Here is a 24,078-nt window from a genome sequence, read left to right as displayed (position 1 = left end):
TATTTTTAAAGATTCATTTTACAATTAATGTTATTTGAATAGCTAAATGATTTAAAATGTATATTATGAGAGATTTCTAAGTTATTTATATTCATTTAATTAAAATGTACTTACAAGATATTCATTATCACTGCTTATTTCATTAAAATTATACAAGAAACCTGAGAAGATAAACGTAGATAGTACTAGAACGTATATAGGTGATTTGTTGCAACGACCAATTACATTTCATGTTTTTCGACTGAAAAGGAACCACCTCGACAAATGCGTGCCATAAGATGGCAGTAACAAAGCGAACACAAAATTCATATCACATTACGAAGTCTTAAAAAGGTCACTTGGCACCGGTTCAGCTTCAACTAGATCTCAAATAGCAGTGGAAGTGCGGTAGCCAAGAAAACTCTACTCGTCCTTGAGTCTCTTTTCCACCTCCTCAATGCTCTGAATCTCCTTATAGTACTTGCAGACACGATAGATACACCTATACCCACATAAAAACACTTTGTTTATGAACTGGATAATACAAAGCCCAAATTAGTATCAAAATACAAGGTCGCAAGGGATTTTGTATATATACCAGTAGAGAAGGCACGCTGCCAGACACAGAATAGCATTTCTTTGAGCCTTGTAAATCTGCATAAAATAAGGGGAGATCGAAGAAGTTATACAGACAGAACACAGCAATGGATGCAATCATGGTAGTCTTTCAGCTACTGTATCGTCAAACATAAGGAGATAAACACAAGGTGACAAGTGGAACTCATGCTTCATATGTTATGTCAGGATGTTCAAGCTATTTGTTGCAAGGGATACTTTGGAGTACTAGCTATGAGAGCAACAGGAAAAACTTAAAATGACATTCCATAGGCTCTGGTTCCTCATATATCTGAACATTATATATTGTAGGATCAGGTAGATTATATTGCTAGGACTAACTCAATCTTTGGACTCAGATCCACCAAAGCAGATCAAATGCATTTGATCCATGGATTCCAGATAGATGAAATAAAAAGTGAAGTCAAACAGTAATAAGTTGGTAGGCTCTTCATGCTAATAGAAGTTATCAAATAATTCAGTCTCACCATGATGCCCATACAACCCCAATGTATTTATCAAATTGAAGAAACTAAGAGCAGCTGCCTCTGAAACAATCATTTTAATTCATCCTTCGAATAACCATTCAGTTAATGTTTGTGTGGGAGTCTTCCCCTAAGAATAAGAAAGCAGACAAGACTGGAACAAAAGGTGAAAGGTAAACACTAAGCAGTGCATTTCAGAAAAAGCATGTGCAATATAGCATTGTGACAAATGCTTTTTTCCAGCTATTCTTTCTCTATATGAATTCCTGAGATCATGTGAAAAACAAACCTATGCGATACGAGGAAAGCACACCATTGGAACCCTTATCAATCAGGGCGGTGATCATGAAGAACTAGTTTAAACACTACTGATTAACTTCTGAAGTGTTTCCTTATTGGTCCACACTCATACACTAGAAATTCCAACATAAGAACTAACCAGTAAAAAAGGTAAAAGACATCCTTTCAAACGAAGTGTTTCATCGGCCTTTAAGTTTAAGGTTTCATTACGCCTAGATGCATTTACATGTTGATGAAAAGTTCAAATACTTCCATTAATGGAAAGGAACAAGGACACCAAATTATGGTTTCTCCCCTCATTTCGTTCAATTTGTCAGCAGTTTGCATAGTTTTCTATTCTTCAAAGCCATGGAATTCCCTTTCCCGATTAGAGAAAATTTTCATCAGTTGATTGCACACACATTACTCCTGTTCCGTGTGTTCATGTGAAAATCATGAAGAAGACACTCCTAAGTTGCTTTTGACACTCCTAAGTTGCTTTCCTTTTTATGCAACCACCTATTATATAGATGTCAATTAATGGAAACTGCCAAAAGTTTTCTTTTTTGACAGTAACCTTAATTTATTATATTGCCACTCTTCTTACTAATTCAGCATATCACTGCACATGTGATGAATGCTTTGTGGCAGGAGCGGAGCTAGACTGAAAATTAAAATGTGTACATAAGGTCATTTTTTTATGTATATACATTAGACTGAATCCCACTGGCGTCTTCATGTGTAACTTTTTCTATTTTTTGAATCTAAAGTGCTTGCCAAATTAGACGCCTCAAAGAAACACCAATTTCTAAACATATCCAAGTCCAAGAAACATAGGTTATCAAGAATTGTCAGCATAGTTATATCTTTCTCTATCCAACTCTAGAAAAATTAAACGAAAGTCGATCAAAGTGAAACTGGGCCGTGTAGGAATAATCTATTGATTCCATGAAAGGAAACTGAAGTGTACGCCTTGGAGTAAAACGAAAAGGAGTGTAAAGCAACAAAAATACAGCAATTTGCAAATCATAGTGATAAGAATGACATCCGAATCTCTTTGCTTCATCAAAATAAAAGAAGTGAAACAGTCATCACAGCATGATTCCCCAAACATGTGGATGAGTGGATCACACAATCTAATACCAAAATATAATTCGAAAAGACACGAGTCTATAAATAGCACAACCATGCAATACCGACAGTGATTTCTAAAACAAAGCAGCTCACTTAAGGAATTTCAAACTATTTTCCACCATTAGATTGAAAACATTTAACTAGGAGATGTCTAATCACTAGTTACCATTAGAAGAAAGCTACAATCTTACTAGAGCTAAAATATACCTAGCAAAACTGTCTTGATCAGGTCTATTTTTCATTCAAAAAAGAGAAATACATTGTCATCTTCATTTTTAAGAACTTGATCAAGATTGCTCTAAACCAGGAAAAGCGCTGTAACCAAGCTCGAATACGCCATACCATCATTTCATTTTTTCCTTGTACATCAAACAACATTCTCTAATTATGTTCTTCAAATTACGGACAAAAGGTGACTAACAAAGCAAATAGAATTTGAACTAAATTACAGTTGGTTCTATTTCCTTCTAAGTTCAGGATGTTCCCTTGAAACAAAAGACTATGTAAAGAGTCATACTCACACTAGAAGAAAATCGGTATGAGCTTAGCCGTTTGGTGGTGGATTCTCTCTCTCGGAGAGATGCATTCTTGCGCTACTCAATTTACGTTAGCTTTAACTACCTCCACTTGGGTAAAATGTACTTTTTCCGAATTAAATATTGGTATTAGATTGTGTGTTCCACCTGTTTGGGGAAGAATGCTGTGATGACTGTTTCGATAAGGTGAAGAGATCCGGATGCCATTTCCAATCACATTTGGATGCAATCTCCTATGGTTTCTTCGCCAACAAATAAGAGTGCAAAAATCATAAATTGAGATTTCCTCAATGTTTAAATCTCAAAATATCGTAATCATCCCCAAGTTTTATGGATTTTTATAAAAATGAGGTAGCACGCTGCTTACAAATTTAATGACACAACTGTAATTAGCTCGTTTATTAATTGCTAAAATCCAATCTACTAGGCGTAATAATTCACAACTTCAGTTAAATATATGCGCAAACCTGTAAAAGTCAGCAAAAAAGGGTTTGAAAGTTTACGGAAAAAAAAGAAAGAAGGAGAGAAATTACGGATTTCTCGTAGCGGTCTCTCTCGGCAGCAGTGCAGATCTCCCCCGTGCACATCAACCGATGCTCATTTTTCCAATATATATCTAACAAAAGAAATACACCAAACAAAAAAGTAAAAAGAAAAAGTTCAAAACCCTAAGTCCAGTGATAATAGGCAGATTACTGATAAGATCCACTTGGAAAAAATAAAAGAGAAAGAGTATAAAGTATATGTACCGAGGAGCTGAAAACCGGCGAAGGGGACGATGAAAAGTGAAGGTTGAAGGGTGAGCGAAATTAATGAAACGATACGAGATTTGATTGCTTTAGGAGAGGGCAATGTCAGGAGAATTGCTACGGCAGCCTCTGCCGCCACCACGTACGTCAGTATCATCCACTGCAACGCCATTTCTCTGAATCTTTGCTGCTTCTGCTCCCAAGTATTCTTCTTCTTTTTGGTGGTTTCACTCTGACTGGTATTTCTTAATTGCCAAGGTTGAAGAAGCTTGTCCTCATCTTAATTCTCATTAACGCTTGGCAGTTTTACTATGAAATTACCGAACTGTCCTCTTGATTATGTCAGTATTTTTGGAGTCATTTGTAATTTTATTTAATAAAGTAGGCCAGAATTTAATGACCACGCCAAAAATAGATTGAGTAGCTGGAATTTTTTCCCATTGAAAAGTCTATCTTGTAGCGGCACCGGCAATTTCTTTTTAACAACAAAAGAAAATGCTAGAAATCTGACTGTTTTATTTTAGAGAATATTTGTTGCTGTCCATTTTTTGCATTTTCCTTGCCATATTTTCATTTCAAAATTTCATTTTTTGTGTGTATTTTTCCACGTAGTACAATCTTTGATCCTACTTAAAATAGGAAACGTTGTCTAAACTTCGAGCCACTTTTAATGAACGGGCGCCTTGGTTTCTACGTCCAGACTAAAAATAATTACCAAATACATGTATGTAGTTTTTATATGGATCTTCCAGTTGTGATTGAGAGAAAATTTCTATCCAAACTATTGAAGCTTAGAGTTAACAATATTTATAAAAAGATTGGCTAAAGTTCCTTGATTGTGTTCTTTACTTGAACACACTAAATGAGGTTATTTAATCAAATTTGTATGATCTGCTTATTACTTTTTTGTGTATATATATATATATATATATATATATATATATATATATATATAAGAGGATTGGGTTGCGCGGAAAAAAAAAAAAACAAAGGACTAGTTGCACACGGTTCACCAAGAGGTAAAGCGGTTGATCAAGTGTAGCAACCACTTTATCTCCTAAAGATGTGTTTTAAATTTTGGTATGTCTAAAGTTGTAAATGGACAGATTTCTTTGAAAAATTAACTTTATACGTCTTAATGGAATGGTTATTTTTGGTCATATGAAGCTTGCATCAAAGTAAGGCGCCTAACTTAATAAATTAAGTCAGTAGTAAACTTTTTCAGTGATCATCTTCTTGGCCGAGAAATTAAAGAATATCCCACCATCCTTCGCACACTGAAATTAAAGTAAACCAGGCTAAAGAATTAGTCAAAGAAGAAAACATTCAATGCGGTTTGCATCACTACACATCTAAATCAGTGAAGGAACCGTGTTGGACGTTGACTTCCAAAGGTCAACAAGCTTGTCTTCTGTCTTTTGCTTCTCATTCATCCCCTCAACACCTCCATCTCATTGCATTAATAACAAGTTGCATCACTAACAAGATAACTAATAAAGAGAAGATAAGAGAAGAGAACAGAGGAAAAGAGGCAACAGGGTAATGGGGAGGTTGAACAGTGATCCAAATCGAAGCCTCAAGCACTTCAGTCATCCACATGAATTAGAGCTATGCGCTCAACTCCAGAATCCCACACCTTGTTCAGGATGCAAACTCCCACCATTAGCCCAAATGTACACGTGCAAACCGTGCAACTTCACTCTCCATTTAAGCTGCACTCAATTCCCAGAGCAGATAAACCACCCCTCACATTCTGACCACCCTCTAGCTCTCCTCCCGACATCCAAATACCCTGGTGGCCTTTTCAACTGTGATGCCTGCAACCACCGCGGAGATGGCTTCAGCTACCACTGCAGTGACTGTGAATATGATCTCCATGTGATCTGTGCATCAAGGCCCCTCAAAATTACACACCAACTGCATAAATGCCAGCTACAACTTACCTTCAAGAATCCTTACGCTGATGCCAAAGGCTTCTCTTGCGATGTATGCCACAAGATTGGAGTCAAGCAGTGGCTTTATAGATGCAGCTCTTGCGATTTTGATGTTCATTTGAATTGTTCAACTTCTGGTCCTATATCGTCAGTTCAAGGGCAAACCATCCTCCAGCACCACCATTCATTTCCTGGGGCGACTAGTTCACATAACCAATTCCAGCAGGCTCCTATTGCTGCACAGATGAGGCCAAACCAGTTTATGCACAGTGCAAGTACTGTTGCAACTGGCAACGAGTCTCTGCAGACTCCCATACTTACAGGACAACTGATGCAAAATCAGAACATGCAGGCTAGTCTGGGTATAGGTCAAGCAAGGCCAAACCTGCTATTCCATAGTGCAAGTACAAGTTCAATCCCCCAGCACCAGTTGCAACCTCCTCTAATTCAAGGGCAGGTGAGGCCTAACCAATACATGCAGTCTCCAGGGACAAACAATGATTTGATGAATGCTGCAGTTCAAGGACTTGTGGAAGGTGCAGCTCAGCAGGTTGGTCAAACTATCATGCAGGAGATAATAGGTGGTGGTAACTACAGTGATGGGAATCAAGGATCTTCAATTCTGGGAAGCATTTATGGTGACTCGTCACAGAACTAAAAGATTTTGCATCTTTTCTATTTCAATGTGTTCTATCAGTTAATGTAAGACAGGGACAACTTCTGGTTAATATAGTATCTTGGTAAACTACCAAACTACTTTGTGTTTTATATGCTTGGAATCTCCATTCTTATGCTATATCACTTGTCATAATCACAAGCCATGATCTCAAAAAAGCAAAACACAAGAGAGTTTACATTTTGATAAATTCTATGATTGAATACTTGATTATTGAGGTTTCTTGTTCAATATTCACAATCAGGTGTAATAATAAGAACTCGGGGAATGTGCCAATGTGAAAGGTCCACCACCTTGCTCTTTTAAGATGGCCCTAACCTATCAACTCCCAACGCCCTATTTAGGCGTCTGGAGTTTCAATGGTTGAAGATTTATTTTAATAAGGATAGACATCATTAAATTCATGCTTCTTCATGAAGAGGTTGTCTGTATGCCAGCAAACACCATTACGTTCCGCATGGCATTAAATGCTTTTACACATTTCAGCGATTAGTATATGGATATCGGCATTAAAGAGAAGCATGGGCATGGTAGTAAATTCAGCCAACGCGGCTGCCAAAAGGAGAACCAAACAAGGAGGGGAGAGAGCAAAGGATGTTCACTAGTTCATTACTCTATTTCACCAACAATAACAACAGTTCTCTTCGCTTTAGCCTTGTGATCTGACTATACTGTTGGTCTATCTGTTCAAGGGCAAAAGCTATTCACTCTATTGACGGGTGACTATACTGTTCATCTAAAATTTGACTATATTGCCTGGTAGCATGTACTGGAATTTCATGTAAAGAATCAAGACATTAGTTACTCCATCAAATAAAAAAAAAGATTTATATTCTGGCGCAATTTTAAGCGGAACAAAAATGGCACCATACTCGAGGATTGAAAAATACATACTAAGAATGATCATCTTCAAAATAAATGGTCTGATACAAGAAAAAAGAGAGAGAACAAAAAAGACTTACAGAAGTTGTACATTCTAGCCTAAATGAAAGACCAAATTAGAGAAGAGGAGAGAGATGAAAATGAATCAGTTACCAATTAAAAGGTTTTAAAATCAAGCAGATTCCTTAGCTTCTGCAGCTGCCTCTTCCTCTTGCAATTTCTTCAAAGAAGGAGGTGGTCTAGGAACAATGCTTTTCTTCCATTTCCGATCAAGCTTCCTAGATATCCTTTTGTTAATTCCTTCTTCCAACTCACGCTCCCGTTTAACAGTAAGCATCCGAGCAATCTAATATATTATGAAAGCCAGACCATCAGTGAAGCAAAATTAAATCAGATTGAGAAGTTAAACATGAGAAAAAGATAACTGTAACTACCAAAATCCAAGGCAATAGAAAATGCATGACCGATAATTCAGGAAAGGAAAGTAACATAAAGAAGTGGAATTGCTCATGGATGGGTGTGACAAGTGAAAGATTAAGATCGATAATGCTACCAGATGTGTTCAAGAACTTGATGACATCATTATTCATTTCAGAATTCAGATCGCAACCCCCTCCCTCCTCAAAAAAGAGAAGGCGACAAAGAATCCAGGCACATAAAAAACACATAAAAATGTAAACGAGGGGGAAAAGGATGGAAGACTCAGCAGCCATTATTTTGGTTCTGGATCAAAAAATGTAAGGCCACTCATAACTGCTAGAGTCCAACGAAAAAAGCGCCCAATTTTATATGAAACAAAAGCACAGTTATTCTTCAATCAGGAGCTTTGTTAATCTTTAGTGTATAGGGAGGCGATTTCACTCTACTAATTATGGCTAGAATTCTGGAAATGACTGCGATGTTGTGCAATAGCGCAGGCAAAGAAATCGCTGACTTCAGTTCCTTATTTCACTCAGGACTTCAGGAGTGTTATGCTGGGACCAATACTCTTGTGAACACAAGGATTGAATAATTGACGCACATTAAACTCCAAATTAGGAAGAAAATACAAGACAGTTGACATGAGATTTAGGAAAACCTTTTCAAACAGCAGCGAGACCTATAAAGCTGGTCAAATTGCTCCGACTGGATATTAGTTAAGCATGACTTTACCATGTAGATGAAACTCTTCAAACATCATAAGGATTCTCGCTTCAATACACAGTTACCAAAATTCTAGCACTGTTTTATCCAAAATTTTGCTCCAAGTTTCACTCAAACATATACCAGTATTAACTAATGCGAATAATGTGACATACAAATTAATAAATTAAAAAAAGGGGTAAATTCAGAAAAGAGAGAGAGAAGAGTACTCGTTTGCGCATTCGAAGGAACTCGCTAGACTTAAACTCATTACGAGCAGATCGTTGAAGACGAAGCATGAAGAGCTCTCCTTTAAGGTCAACAATCTCTTCCTGAAGCTCCTCAGTAGTTTTGGTTCTTATTTCCTTCAATTCCTCTTCCCTCTTCGCCATCTTCACCACCATTGACGAAGAAGACATAGAGTTCGCGGTTCGAGCATGATTAACCGGACAGACTTGAGCAATTCGAATGCCATTAAATGAAGATTTCGATAGGTTTATCTTGGAAGTAAAAGTGACACTTGAAGGAGAGGCAATGGAGAGGCTCATCATCCTTTCTGATCTTCTTCTTTCCTACTGGTGGATAACGTGTTGATGGCTGTGTTTTATTTTCTTTTCTTTTTTTAACTCGAGCAGCAAAGGCCCAAGGAGAATGGTTTCATTTGCATTTGGGCCAACTTTCGGGCCTGGGTTGTCCAACTTTGACCCGAAATGCCATTTTTATGGGATAAATGCATATATAGCCATTTTCAGGAATACTATTTAAATATTAGCCAATACTTATTTTGGTACATAAGTTGCAACTACAGGCACACTAATACGGTGAATAAACAAATATGGAATAAGACGACAACAATTTAACTAATTATAAATTAAAGACACAGGATCAGCAGCAAGATATTTGAATTAAATACCCTAGACAGTGCTAATATGGCTGAGAGCAAATACAAAGGATCTAAGCAAATAAACCACGGCTACAGCACAGTACTAGTATAGAACACACTACAAACACTGAAACAAATTGAAACAAAGTATATCTAAGACAAAATGTAATGAGCCAGGAACATAGAACCTGGTACCGTCGACGGAGACGTGGGGCCGATGGTGGTTGCGTGTGTAATATGATATATGTCGTCAGAAAGTGTATAATAAGGATTTGGTGTATAGTTTAGGTGCCAACTTATGTATTTTTCCAAACTAAAAATCTTAACTTCAAGGCAACTCAAAACATTTTTGTCCTGAAACTGAAATTTAAGACACACTGGCTAATTCCTAAATAGCAGCCTTTAGATTGGATACCTGGTGTCATTTCTACCATTTTTCTTCTCAGTCACGTTATTAAATCATGGATGGATTATTATTTTACGGCAGTGAATTCACCTCTTCATTTGTCGTATATTTCTAACAGCATGTTTGGCCAAGCTTCTCCAAGGCTAAAAGTACTTTTTCTTTTCCAAAAAATAAATGTTTTTTTTTCCAAAAAAAGAAAAGTGTTTTTTTTTTCAAAGTTGAAATGTTTGGCTAAGCTTTTAGAAGAAAAAAAATATTTTTGAGCAGAAGCAAAAATAGTTTTGGAAAAGCAGAAAAAGTAGTTTCTCTCTAGAAGCATTATTTTGAAAAACACTTTTGAGAAAAATACACTTAGAAGCATTTTTTTACAGCTTGGTCAAACACTAATTGCTGCTCAGAAGTGTTTTTCAAATTAATTAGCCAAACACAAATTGATTCTCACCAAAAATACTTTTCTCTATGTAAAATCCGAATTCGAAACTATGGGTCCACGTATATCCACTGCTTATATGCTAATTCACTTCTGATTGATAGTATTAAACAAGACATTACCTGTGAAAACACTAAATAAATTTTGTATACAATATAAGTGTTCATTCTTGACCGTTTAAACTCTTAATTGGGGTGGTCACACAATTTAATATAATAGTGTAGAGATCCCAAGTTCGAGTTTAACCACCATTAATCAGCAAATATATACATGAGATGTTGACTGTTGCTTAATTAACCACAAGCATGAAGCTTATAGTCTTGGCGATACCGGAAAGCTCCAGCATTACGTTTCAATATTGCATAATCTATTCAGTTATTACATATTATTACTATGTTAGTTTCTTCTCTTCCTCTAAGAGCCCACCAGGAAATTACAACATATATGTTGACTGTTGCGTAATATCTTAGAGACTTAGTGTGCTTTCCCTAACTAAAAACAGTTTTTGACCATCAGATATCATGTCTGTGTCCAGGATCTTGGCTCCATCTTCTGAGACTACACAATTTGCTGATGAAACTCTCAACTGCGCCTTAGCTGTGTTAATGAGCTCATCAATGCTTTGTGGTACCCATAGAACTACTTTTCTTCTCTCGTCTTTGAGACTCCTGGGGTCTGAAGCGAACACTCTGCATCTAACCCGCTGCCCTTCATCTATCATGCCAAGAAATATTGGTTAGCTCAGGTTATTATTGAGAGAGAAGAAGAGTAATTAAACACTTGTACCCACATTTAACACATAATGTCAGAGAACAGATCATACAAGCTAGAATTCCTTATCAAGGAGACATTCAAATAGTGGATTAATGTTTTCCGTCCAATGCTCTTTGTTTTTGCACCTAAATAGCGAAAAAGGCTATTGTTTGTCAAACTTGGAGCTAGCAGCAACTTGGGTTTAAATATAGGAAAGCTATTTAATATGATTTTCTAAATGATATACAACCCATTATCTGAAGGCTTGTTATTAGTTTCGAGTTGCCAATCAAAACTGATCGATATATTCTTGTACCTCATTGAAATTTTCTTATTGCAAAACACAACTCGAGGAATCTAATATCCATTTCAAAGAAACTAACTTAATTCTGGTAGCTGGTACTCGAATTCTCTAATTCCGCTGTTCTGTTTTAGTGATCTATACACATTTTATCATACCTTTAGTCTGCTATGTTAGGAACTAATCTGATACTCTTATGTTTAAAATGGTTTGATCTAGTAGATGTGTTTCTCAATGGTGCTCCATTGTTCATTGGTGGGGAAGTTCTTTAGAAAACTTCTATTGAAAAGGACTTCGTTTTGCCACAAAGTCTATATCGACCTAATTCATCCCTCTCCTTGGTCGGAATCATTTATTATAGAGAGAACATTTCAGATTTAACGTTACCTTGTTTTCCAAAGCTCGTAGAAAATTCTGACAGTTGACTACCCTGTGCATCTTCCAGTAGCTTAATAAGATTCTTGTTTCCACCTACTCGAGCTTCATCAAGTGGAGTTCTTCCCCACCTGCAAATACATACAATTTTGAGTTTTCAAGAGGCAGGTTATACTATAGTATACTAGTCAAGGTAATAGACATCATATCTAAAGAAAATGTCTTTGAAAGTCATGATACGATGAAGAAAAGCAAATTAAAAGGCTAAAAGTAATTCATGCAATTGTTGAGAGGTAATTTACAAAATAGAGCAGCGTTTTTCACAGAACTCCTTGTTAAAACCTTTCAATTGTAAGTCTCCTTGTCAGATGGCCATAAATGGCAGAGCAGGAACTCTAACAAGGTGATTCAAAAAGTATAAGAATGAGACACCTAGGACTCAAACCTGTGACCTAAACTAATCTCTGAACCAATTTATACATAAAAAATTTATTTTTTTAATCTTGTTTGTACAGTATAAATTTTCTGACAAGGGATTCAATTGAACTCCTTCATGCAATGTAGCTCCGCACCTGGTGGCCATGAAAAAGCTATAATTACATGAATATTTATGCATTTTAAAGGACACATGCGCTTACAATAGCACAGTGCTCATACTCATTAAACTTGATCACATTTGAGTGCACGCAAGACTAAGAGAAGAGAATAAACCTGCATCTTTTCTCATACTACATAAGTGAATTAAATTCCTAGAAGTACCTGTCCACTGCAAAGACACTAGCCCCAGCTTCTAACAGTAACACTGAAATTGGAAACAGCCCTTCTGATGCAGCTAGGTGAAGTGGTGTTCGAAAGTCATAATTTTTGGAATTAGGATTGATGCCGCTGTCCAACAGTCTTCTCAAATAATCTAGATCTCTTTTCGAGACTGCCTCACAAAGGCAAGTCCCATCATTATCTATACCTAGTAGTGCCCCTGCTTCCATAAGCAAAGAAGCCACATGATCATGGCCATTCTTAACCGCTTCAAGCAATGCAGTGGAGCCAAACTTATCTGTATGAGAAGTTTTTTATGAGAATTTCTTCTGGGGAGAGAATTAAACATCAATTAAAATAAATTGAAGAGTTCTAGAGATGGACCAGGTAAACATGAAACACAAAAAAGAGGTTACCTCTAGCATTAATCTCCACTCCTCTTTGGATAAGGAAAACGGTAATATCTCCATGTCCCTTGGATGCAGCTAGATGCTGTGTTTTTCACCATACATGTAAGATTTCATCAGAATTCTCTAAAAATGGTACTCATACTAACTTTTTGACAAAAGAACGAAACCTTATCAGCAACTTTAGATAAGCAGAGGAAAAGGTATCAACAAAGGTACCAAACTTTGTGTGGATTTATTATAAGCAACAGTTGAGAAGCACTTAGATTCAGCCTTATTTTGGGGCTGTTCTACATTATACAATTACCGCGTCAACAAAGGCGGAGCTAGGATTTCAAGCTTATGGGTTCGGGATTCTAATTGTTTTAAGTTACTGGGTTCTAAATTAATAATTTATATACATATTCAATGGATTTTTTAAGACAAATACAAGGTTCGAACTAAAGTTACTGGGTACGGCCGAACCTGCTCCCGACAGTCTAGCTCCGCCCCTGCACGTCAAGTTATCAACTATTTCCTTAGTAGTAATGAAAATGTACATCTATATCGCGCTTGACACAGTACATATAAAGTACAAGTTGTGTTATATTTGTCATACAGATAGTGTGAGGGTTAAGAAAAGGGTTTATAAAGATCCTGCGCTACTCCATCCATTGCTCAAGGTTTTGGATTGGATGCTCCTGCCCTACTCCATTGCTTAAGGTTTTGGATTGAATGCGCAGATTCTTTCACAATACCAATCAACTATAGTGGTTACCTTATCAGAAATATTATCTATTTATATTAAGTTACACAATGACAGAGATACTTAACAGTTAACAAAGGGTGATAATTTCCCACTAGACTTTGCAGAATGAACTTGAGTGGATAAACCAGCTTATTGACCAATTCTGAACTAGTTTTCAAGTAAAGTGTATGTTGAAATTTATAGTAATTGGTTAAGATCAACTACTGTGAGTAGCAGGAATTCCTCCATGGCTCCATCTATCCCACTCAGAAGCCCCATTCTCTTTAGGATGTCCCAAATGGACAAGGCCTTTCCAATTTTAATTTCTGGTCATAGAAAGGTCATCAAAAATATATGACCCTAGATTCTAATGTTAAGTACCACATTGTTATTGTTGTGATTCCATATACTTGGACCACCAAGCAAAATAAGTAGTCCATAATGTATTCTCAAGTTTATTGTCTTTACTTTCTTGTGTAGCATTGCCAGGTGGGAATGGAAGTATTCGTGTTAGAAAAAATACTGAAGTCTTTGCTCTGCTTCTCCCCATGCCCAGAATGATTTTCGCCAATTAATTTGTATGTTGCTTTACTAAATGATAACTCATTAATATGTAAATCAAGCATCTAGGATAACCATGATTGTACCTAAAAAATTTCGGGGTTTTGTGAAAAACAAAGGTCTGACATTTCTTCTTATAATACCTTAGAAATAGCAAAAATAGTGTACTTATCATCCATCTTTAGACTAACATATTTTTGCAGAATATAACTATAATTTACATTTGCCACATATCATTACCATGTCAGTCTTGTATATATTCAGCTGAATGTGAAATCTTGCTTATTAAGGCTTATTTGAAGGGGTCCAAAAGGATCACAATGCACATTAAGATGCATATAGCCGACCAGAATTAGTTTGGCATTGAGATGCAATTGTTGTTGCTTATTATGGTGGTACGCAATAAATGAGATATTAAGACACGAGTCCTCAACTCTGTGTAACATATTATGAAATTGTTGTTCTCGAAAAGCTTAAATGAAATCAAGGTAATATACTTATATTAGCTTTCAAAACTCTAAAATCAATGAAAGCTATATAAGACCAGTGAAAGACTAGTAAGAATCGAACCCCTACAGACACAATTGGGTTAGTCTGTTTTCTACTGGAAGAGTGTGACTGTGTTTCTACTAGAAGAATGTTACTGCAAACAGAAATTGAGAGCAAATTTATAACCTATAGAACAAGTGAACAATCATAAGTTGGCAGATGAATATGATGAAATGAACCACAAAGGAAGAAAAAAAAAAGGGGGGGGGGGATACATCTACTTCTTCTCGTATCCAATAGCCTCAATTGAAAACAGAAACTTTACTCGCCTCTTTGAAGCAAGAAGTCTAAGAACTGCCTAATTAAAGCAGCAATAAAATGAATGATGGAGTATAACCTTGATATACCTTTTCTATAAGTAACCTTGACATTGCTATTTGGTAGCTTGTTATGACAGAAACAACTATAAATTATTATAGGAAAGTCCAAGCAAAGATATAATAAGTCCAAGCAAAGATATATCTTTCTCCACACACTTTACAAAAGCTAGAAATAGATACCAGGGGTGATCTTCCATCATAATCAGTTCGGCTGGGGTCTGCTCCTGCACCAATTATACGACTTAGACGATACAAATCTCCATCGTGAGCTGCACAGTTCAACCTCATCGTGAGCTCAGATTCATGTTTCGCAATATTCAGTGTTATGTCTGAATCCAATATCTTGCTTCGAAGGCTTGACTCTCTTCCCTGAGAAATTCCACATGCACATAAGATGAAAAACAACACTTTCTGTATTTTCGAAAATTTTAGAATCACCCGACATTTTTTTAAAAACTACCACCTTTTCCAAACCCCTGGGTCCAGTTAGTTGCTTAATGTTTAAAATAGCATTTGAAAGAAATCAACAGAAATTTGGAAGACAATAAGAGATAAAAAATGAAAAGAAATTGAACCTCAAGTAGATTATTGATGATTACACGCCCGTCAGAGAAGTATATCCCCAGAATCTCCACCAGAGCTTGTTTATCAATTCGTAGCAGTCTAGATAACTCATAAACTTGAACTGTATAAGGGACTGGGATGTTACAAAGAACAGAAATTTCACCAACAGAGTTGTAAGTGTGAAGATCCAGGAGAGATTCTTCAGTTTCATTTTCTTCTGGTTTTCTAACTTCTTCCTGTAGACAATACAAATTATGAACAAACAATTTACAATTTTTTTTTTGGACAAGGAAAAGCTGTAACAAACAGTCTACAGTTGAGATCCTGTTCAGTTCTTTGACAACCCTTTGTAGAAACACCTCGAGTATAACTTACTAATTACATTGTTTTGAAAATTACTTTTCATTTACATATCAATTCTGGAAGAAATTCTCTCTGGAAACACCTCGAATATATTCCCTCTATATATATATATATTCACCTATAAAGATGAGTGTGAACAAAAATGCAAAACGGATGTGATTTCATTATATCCTAGGAGACTACGCCAACCTTCTTTGTCTATCTCCATGTCTACCTTTCTTCGAATTTCTTTGCCTCGAATTTTCCAACTTGTAAATATTCTATATTTTGAAATGCCAAAAATGAAGTACACAACCTTCCTCGAGTATCAAAGACACACACACACAAAAAGGGCCTACTTCTTAACTTGAGACGAACTTTCTCAACATTACTGCAGATGACGATATTCAGGGTGTAGGGGAGGAGGGAACAGGAACTTCCATGCCAAAATTCTTCGGCTGTCCATTTCTTTGTTCTCCCTTTTCCTTATTCTTGTATTCTCCTTTATTTTTGTCTTTGTTGGACTTTACTTCTGTTGCCATTGTGCCTATCCATGTAAATAAAATGTATCTGCTTCTAAATTAAAGCTAATTGCTACAGCTACTGCTGCTTCCATTTTATTTCTCTGCCTAGGTTTAACAATCTTCCCTTAGGATATCGTTTAGTATAACAATGGAATTCAAAAGATGGAAACCATACCACTTTACCATGACAGACAAAATACAGTTGATCTGCCATGCTACCCTGTTCCATAATCACTTCCCCTGGAAGGAAAAATTCTTCATGTACTTTGATTGCCTACAAAAAGAGAAGAATTGGTGAGGCACCCTTCACTACTACAGACTTCGCATTGTTGCTACTACTGCATATCAGCTTCAGATGTAGGATAATAGCAAACAACAGGACATCCTTATTGGCGTCAACATGAATCATAAGAATTGGAGTAGTCATTTGTTAAATAAGCACAAAATTCTTGAATACGGTAATATTTAAAGGAAGGAAGCAGCAGACAAGTGTCAAATCTTGAAACAAGCACACGATAGCTACAAATAGAAATCAATGCTCTTAGGATAGCATAGCTTCCTTAAAGATGTACAATGAGTTCTGAAATAGGCGCCATTTTATTTTTAGTCACCTAGCTAAGATTATTGTATCTTTGTTTCAATGTTAAAGGAAATAACTATTCTACGATCATGATGAAATGTACTTGATATAAGATATTTCTTTTTGTCAGTGATATAAGATGAATTCTTTTATTGGAAAAAAACAGGAAACGACTTGATATAAGGAGAATGCATCAGTAATCCGGTGGAATAGTCGAGGTGTGCATGAGTTGGCATAGACAACCGTTATTTGTGGGGGGGGGGGGGATGATGATGAATGCATCAGTAGATTGAAGAGTTCTTGGGATATAGGATCAATCTTATGCATTTGGAAAGACAAGATTGCTTCACATTAGAATAAGCTGTTTAATGGGAAATAAGCAGAAAGAAAGTAGCATTTGTTTCTGCATTTATTCCTCAAAGATGCAAGAATAAGTGAACCAGTGACACACTTTTGTAAAGAGATAAAGAAAGCAAATATTATAAGCCCGTTTCCTTGTGGTTAAGTGAACGTACAATCTGTTTGATAAATTCATGCGAGCAACCTCTGAAAAGTGGGACTCCTCTGATGTAGGGCTCATACAACTTTTGCGAAATCTGCAAGAGGAACCCGTTACTGTGGCATACAACACCAAACATTCATATTTATACTTATTACTGTTCCTTTCCCTGATCTTTCCTTTTTTTTTGGTCATAGGGAGCAAAGAACAGGAGATTGTAAAGACTAAAGAGATAAATTTCTTCTTGCAATACCTTAGCTCGAATTGAAGCAGGAATATCCTGAAGAACAGAAGACTCATTATATCGGCTCTCATACTGTAATCTGACATGATCTTTGATCTCTTTGCTTATGCGTTTCCCCAGCCTGTTTCTGTTCATATACTTTATAATATCTGCCATTTTATCCCTGAACTTTTCAGTTTTGGATCCTTTTACAATTAATGCTGCCATATTACCAAGTAGGTAGGCACCAAGAATCATGTCAAAAGAGACATAAATCATTACAAATATCATTTCCTTGGTATTGACTGCATGAATTTCTCCATAACCTGCAGCATAAGAGAAGAATAAATGCATTATACCAGATACTGATTTTGAGAAAAGTAACCTTTCCAAATCCGTGCTGCTCTAAGAATAAAGTAGAATCACTTACATATACGGCAATAACACCACAACCAGATAACTTCCCAGAAATGTATGCTTTAGCTTTTGATATAAAATGTTTAACGAAAGGAGACTTTTTCAGTTCATCACAAATTCATAATACTTTTCTACTTATAATTATCTGAGATTACTTTCTAATGATTTCTTGTATTTTCAGCTCGGACAAGAGGACTTCCATTATATCTTCCAGTATACATCTCGCAGACATAATTTTTATTGCAGAAGAGTAATTTGGCTTGCCTTTGCTGAGATGTTTCTAGCATTAGGACATGGTAGGAACAGTGCGATGTTAGAAATTCTAGAATCCACTCTCTTTCTACTCCAAAGTCTCTCAACTAATAGCACTACTACCACCTTGGAGCTGTATATAACAGAAGCGCCGAGAGATCAGCTAAATATGATAGGACATCATACAAAGGTGATGAGCCGAGTGCCAGAATATTCAAAGAGTTAAAATCCTTGTAGTATCACTCAAAATTGTAACTTTCATATATTTAATTTTGTAGGTTATGGAGGAGCTAATAATTCAAAGTTCTTAGCAATTGAAGTACAACTATTTCCTGTTGCATCAAAATTTTCTATGTCTCCAACTAAATGTGAATTTGATTCTGAAGAGAATTATTGAAGCATGGCTTCATGTGATTTATAGCCTCTGTATCAAGTAACTAATACCCTTAGCTAACAGAAATTACTACAATCATTTAAACCAAAAATCACTAATCTCAACTGTAATTCCTAATAAACTGAAAGTCACCAAATTTTACTGCATTATTCCCACGCTACCTTTGCTAATTCTTATTTCTGGTTTTCCTAGTGGGAAACAATAAGCAAAGAAGTGATAAAAATTAAAAAGACACACTTGTGTTTAAGAAAAATCTAAAAGATTTGTACGAAGATCCGAAGTAAAGAAGGGAGTAACACATGAATGTTGTTTTAGACATTTGTATAAATGAATAGATGGAACCAGAATGATAAAATCAATAAGCTAATATAGTTTGAACTTTGCAGTAAAAAGAAATAGCTTACCAACAGTTGCCATGGTGACAATGGCAAAGTACAAAGATGTGATATAGCGAGTCCAAAGATCAATGCCTCGGAAATGTGCATAACTATAGTCACCCATCTTCAGGCTTCCTATCCACGTGTAACCTTCCTCCCATGGAGGCAATGTAGTAGCCAGATAGTAAAAAATACAAGCAGCGGTGTGAGTGCAGTATACTTCGACAACTAATAACTTCACAATCCTTGTAAACAGATAATTTAGACGGATGTCTTTCTCCAGCTTTTCAAAAAACTCTGTCACTCTAAGGGCTCGGCTTAGCCTAATCCATAAGAGGTATCTAACTGGCTCCTTTCTTCCACAAGCCTGATCACAGAAAACAGCTTAGTAGTTCATTTTATAGCCATTTATGCCAATTTCTTTGCCATTATCAGCATTGGAAACTGACCAAATAGAGTGCATAACACTCTACAACTTATACATACCAATAGCATAAATGTCAAGCTGCAAAGTCGTGCCCATCCACCATGGTTGGCAAAACCTTTTTTATTTTGTTTCTTAAAAAACCTTCAAAGTCATAATAACCAACTAGATTCTTGTTGATAATCATGGTACAAAGGCTGGAAGTTGACTATCAGAGGCCAATGTCGAGAGGATTATAACACTTTGTCAAAAGGAGAAAAAGATGAGAACAAGAAGACTAACACACAAGTTCCTAAATGATTGGAGAGTTGCATACATTTAGTCGATACACAGTCCTCAAACTCCAAACTACCACTACGACCAGTCCTGTAAGGAATGTTCTAGCCACCACAATTAAATTCTCAGTTTCCTAAATGGTAAATTATAATACAAAGGCAATACAAAGGAAGAAAATTGTTTTAAACTGAAACTAGTCAGTCATCACTTCATTTGTCTTGGAAACAGAAAGAAACAAGGCTATAAGTTTATTCCATTTCAAAAAGGCAACAACAATAATGACTTGGCGTTTTCAAGGTGGAGTATCACAAATAAGGATATATCTCTATTGAATCACGATAGTTAGGAAGCACATAGCTATATATATAACCTTGTCTTTTCACTAGAGCAGCACATTGATCTTAAATTGCAAAAACTTGAACAACCCAGCCATAATATAAATCAACCTATCAAGTATGCCTCAATCCTGAATTAGTTGGGATCGGCTGTATGAATCCTCAAAAAAGTTCCGCTCTATTCAGGTCCTATTCTGAGATTCCTCATGGTTAAACATACCTTGTATATAGCATCCCATGGGAAGCAACCTAGCAAGTCCACCAGGAAACGAGATTTCAAGTACCTATACATATAACATATTACTGAAAACTTTAGGGCAATCATAATAGGAATTGCGTAAATTAAAAAGGGGACAGACCGAAGGGCAATGAGTTTACGGTCGTAGACCATGCAGTAAGAATGAGCGTCTCGATACGCAACAAAAAAGAGAACGACGATGTCGATGAGGAAAGCAATTTGGCCGGCAATGTCCAGAAGGAACAGATTTTCGGGGAGTCCTCTGAAAAACCCAAACTCCAGGGGAGTGAAGAAGGAGGAGTAAATCGCCCATATCAGAATGAATTGAGTCCACAACAGGTACCACCTGCATTCAAAAATTCTCTTTATTTGGCCGTTCTGGTAGTCAGTAATTGTTATGTTGGCGCCACGGACAAGGTATAATTTCGGATCATATTCAAAATTATTGAGGGTTCAGATTTAGAATTCAGGTGATTACGGAAGTTGAGAAAGAAAATGATTCCTTTTATAAATGTCAAAATACCAATTTGGCCATTGCTTATTATAAACCGTTGGCAAACGGACTTTTGGATTTTAATTTAAGTTTTGTGCGCTAGTTATTAAAAATTATTCACACAATTAGATAAAAGATAAAAATAATAACTAGGCTATTATCACATGCTGAACTACTATATTGAGGTTCCTTTGGTCACCGGATAAGGATACTAATATCAGGATAAAATTAGAGATTGTATTTATCCTATATTTAATTATGGATATAATTAATATTGATATAGATTTTATAATTAGCTATCACATTTAGAAGGTGAAATAGCTAATTCTATGAAATAACCAAACCCATAGGATATCTTGTCTATCTCGCAACTGAACAAAATGACCCCTAAGAGTATAAATTTTTTCTATTATCGGTGTAAATCACATGTTTGGTCAAGCTTCTCTTTGGCAAAAAATATTTTTTTTTTCAAATTTAAGATATTTGGCCAAACTTTTAGAAAGAAAAAATAATTTTGAGTAGAAGCAGATATAGTTTTTGAGAAGTACAAAAAATTAGTTTATTCCCAATAATACTTTTTTGAAAAGAACTTTGAAAAAAAAAAATACACTTAGAATTATTTTTTAAGGGTTTGGTCAATTTTTTTTAAATTAATTAGCCACACAAACTATGTCACCATATAATTTTTTTGGAAAACACTTTTGAAAAAAATATTTTTTAAAACAGTGACTGACCAATTATCAGGATGAATAACAAAGCCATAGCAGTGATCTCTACGTCCTCCCCTGCTTGTACTGTCTCTCCCTTGATCTCCATTTCTAACACTAACATTATTAGTGTCAAGACTAGAATAGTTCCTCAAAAGCTTGAAGCGATTCTTCCAATTAGAGGCTAATTTCTTGGAGTTGGAACTTTCTTGAAGATCCTCAACCTTAAATTCCTCATCTTCTGAATCTTCACCTCTTCCTTTTCCTCTATCCATCTTGTACTTCTCTATCACTGCTTTATTTACAAATAATATTATCCGATCAAAATAAACTAATTTTTGTTTAATGTATTGTAATCATGGGAGTCATATCTTAATTCTGCCAAAAACAGAAGCAAGAGTTCTTGTCTTATAGAGTCCAAATTAAAGTTGCTGGAGCAGGATACCTTTGGACATGATAAGGTGCTTAGAGAATAGAATTGAAACTTGAACTAGGAATATATCTCTTTATGTTAACTCGAGAATAAATATAAATAAAGAGAGAATTTGGAGACTGTGCAAGAATAATAAACACAGAATTTATGCTGCTACTTTATTGATTGATCTCCATTATTTCAGTGCGAAGTTTAAGACTAGCAAACTTCACTTCTATTTCTTTGCGTGGATACGAGTTTTCTTTAGCATATCACACTTCTTTCGACATTAGCCAAGCATACTATTGGCAAATTAATTAAGAAGGTTTCTGTTTGACTCAAAATATATTGGAACTTTTTTAAATAAATTAATTAAAGAAAATGAAGGGGTAAATCTTAGATAAGTATAATAAATTTTAGAACCAAAGGTATAAAAGATGAACACAATGGATAATATTTCTTGATCTTGCGAAGATGAGTGATCGAACATTAAGGATGCCAATCTTTTATCTAGAAAAGTATTACAGTCAATGTTCTTAGCTAAAAAAGCCAAAAGCCCCTCTTACAAGGTTGTTTTCCCGCTATATATAAGGGACAAACTTCTTCTGAACCCTAAAAGACATATCATAGGGAATATTCGAAATATATTCCTAGTGCCCCCTATTGGGCCTACACTATTGTAAAAGTCATGCAGTCTCTGTTTGCTTGTCTGTCGTCCTCCATAGAACGTCGAGCTACGAAGATCTCGTTGTTTGTCGTATTTCGTCAATGGTCGTGGTCGTCCAAATTTGGACCCATACAGTTAGTCCCTCCGCTTGTCGAGGTTGCAACTTGGTGTGTCCTTGATAAGCGGACACCACCCACTCTTGTGGAGAAATTTGGTTTTACGAAGCGTTATGGCTTGGCCAACAATGAGAGATTAGTGTGCTCAACAAGACACCGGATAGTGTATCTTATCGGGAAATGACGTCATCTCCACGTGCGTCATCATTATGCGTGTTTTTGAGAGAGGGATTGAGGGCTTGTCGTTTCGATTTTGGTGCCACTCTGCAGCCTTCCGCTTCGATTCTGGTGCTGCCCAATCCTATAAATAGGTGGAGGGTTTGTTTTTTCAAAAACTCTTGGCCATTTCATTTCTGGTTGTCCTTTCTCATCCCTCCCGTGTTTGCTCCAATGATTTTTCTGCTTCCTCTTCTCCCATTCTTCGTTCATAGCTTTCTCTATTATTTTAACACATTTTCCGTCGAAGAGATGCCTAGAACACATCGATCTCATGAGGGGTTTCTGACGCCACCCCGTTGTCTGTGGCGCTCCCCTCAAGCGGTGAGGACATGACAGTGGAAGAGGGGGACAACTTTCCCACGGTGGAGGAGTTGCAGCCGAGACACCCCGTGTCTCGAAGCGACTTTCTCAAGGATCTTCCTCCTACTCCTATCCCCGTGCTATCTGAAACGGAACAAGTTCATATCAATGCTCTCCGTACAAAATATAGCATCCCCGTTCATGTTGATATGGTTCCAGCGGGAAGGGACTTGTGGAAGTCCATAGGCCTGGGTATTGTGCTTTTATGAGTACCCCTTCGTAATCGGTCATTCCTTCCCCCTTCTCCTGTTAGCAGAAGAGTTCTATCGATTCTATCAGGTTTACCCGGTGCAACTTTCCCCATACACGCTTTAAATTCTTCTGTTATTGACAAAGTATGCGGAGTTGGCAGGGTGCGAGGTTACCGTTCACCACCTTCTGCACTTGTTCTCACCCAGCTTTCATAGGGGCACTATGGTGCATTTGAGGCACCGTGGGACAAAAGGGCTGGTGGTTGGGACCGACGACCGAGCAAGTCGCAAATTTTGGCATAAGTACTTCTTTGTCAAAACCGAACATATTGTGTCTGACCCCGCTAGGTTCCCGAAGCGGTGGAACGAGAATCGTAAGTGTCACCACTTGTTTTACTCTTTCTTTTCTTCTTCATTCATTATAGTATTTGTTTGTTTCTCGTTTGCAGCTATGGGGTCTCCACCCCACCCTATTGCAGGTATAAGGGATTGGGTAGCCTATCTGTTGCCCCATGCAGCGGTGACCCGAGATTGGCCCGCTTTCGTGAAATGTTTTGGGCCGAGAGTTTCATCTGGTAAATGTCTCCCCCTATATCACTTTGTTGGTTA

General features: G+C 36.6%; 4 protein-coding genes across 7 annotated transcripts; 1 reads left to right on the top strand and 3 right to left on the bottom strand.

The window, feature by feature from the left end:
* Positions 1–120: 120 nt before the first annotated feature.
* On the bottom strand, positions 121–4,049 carry LOC107805719 (uncharacterized). The gene is made up of 4 exons (XM_016629789.2): positions 3,778–4,049; positions 3,562–3,644; positions 578–633; positions 121–481 (listed from the first exon to the last, which is right to left on the bottom strand). The coding sequence occupies exons 1-4, from the start codon at positions 3,947–3,949 to the stop codon at positions 403–405; spliced, it is 390 nt and encodes a 129-aa protein (XP_016485275.1). The 5' UTR covers positions 3,950–4,049; the 3' UTR covers positions 121–402.
* Positions 4,050–5,205: 1,156 nt separating this feature from the next.
* On the top strand, positions 5,206–6,479 carry LOC107805720 (uncharacterized). The gene has a single exon (XM_016629790.2). The coding sequence runs from the start codon at positions 5,320–5,322 to the stop codon at positions 6,367–6,369; it is 1,050 nt and encodes a 349-aa protein (XP_016485276.1). The 5' UTR covers positions 5,206–5,319; the 3' UTR covers positions 6,370–6,479.
* Positions 6,480–7,266: 787 nt separating this feature from the next.
* Positions 7,267–8,986, bottom strand: LOC107805721 (large ribosomal subunit protein uL29c-like). Its single transcript, XM_016629791.2, has 2 exons — positions 8,622–8,986; positions 7,267–7,615 (listed from the first exon to the last, which is right to left on the bottom strand). Exons 1-2 carry the CDS (start codon positions 8,940–8,942, stop codon positions 7,442–7,444), a joined length of 495 nt encoding a protein of 164 aa, XP_016485277.1. The 5' UTR covers positions 8,943–8,986; the 3' UTR covers positions 7,267–7,441.
* Positions 8,987–10,235: 1,249 nt separating this feature from the next.
* Positions 10,236–21,920, bottom strand: LOC107768944 (potassium channel SKOR). Of its 4 annotated transcripts, none has more exons than XM_075255701.1 (13): positions 21,532–21,920; positions 20,426–20,650; positions 20,287–20,350; positions 19,059–19,398; positions 17,622–17,917; positions 17,385–17,465; positions 16,465–16,563; positions 15,435–15,659; positions 15,040–15,228; positions 12,712–12,787; positions 12,299–12,593; positions 11,552–11,670; positions 10,236–10,824 (listed from the first exon to the last, which is right to left on the bottom strand). In XM_075255701.1, the coding sequence occupies exons 1-13, from the start codon at positions 21,777–21,779 to the stop codon at positions 10,577–10,579; spliced, it is 2,505 nt and encodes an 834-aa protein (XP_075111802.1). In that variant the 5' UTR covers positions 21,780–21,920; the 3' UTR covers positions 10,236–10,576. The 4 variants fall into 4 exon arrangements, with proteins under 4 accessions (XP_075111802.1, XP_075111804.1, XP_075111803.1 ...); XM_075255703.1 differs by having other exon boundaries at positions 20,445–20,650; positions 21,532–21,884; XM_075255702.1 differs by lacking the exon at positions 21,532–21,920 and having other exon boundaries at positions 20,445–20,820.
* Between the last annotated feature and the right edge of the window lie 2,158 nt (positions 21,921–24,078).

This window comes from Nicotiana tabacum, chromosome 6 (assembly GCF_000715075.1).
Source record: "Nicotiana tabacum cultivar K326 chromosome 6, ASM71507v2, whole genome shotgun sequence".
NCBI lineage: Eukaryota > Viridiplantae > Streptophyta > Magnoliopsida > Solanales > Solanaceae > Nicotiana > Nicotiana tabacum.
The sequence above is the reverse complement of the archived record's forward strand: the minus strand, read 5'-3'. Positions and strand labels throughout refer to the sequence as shown.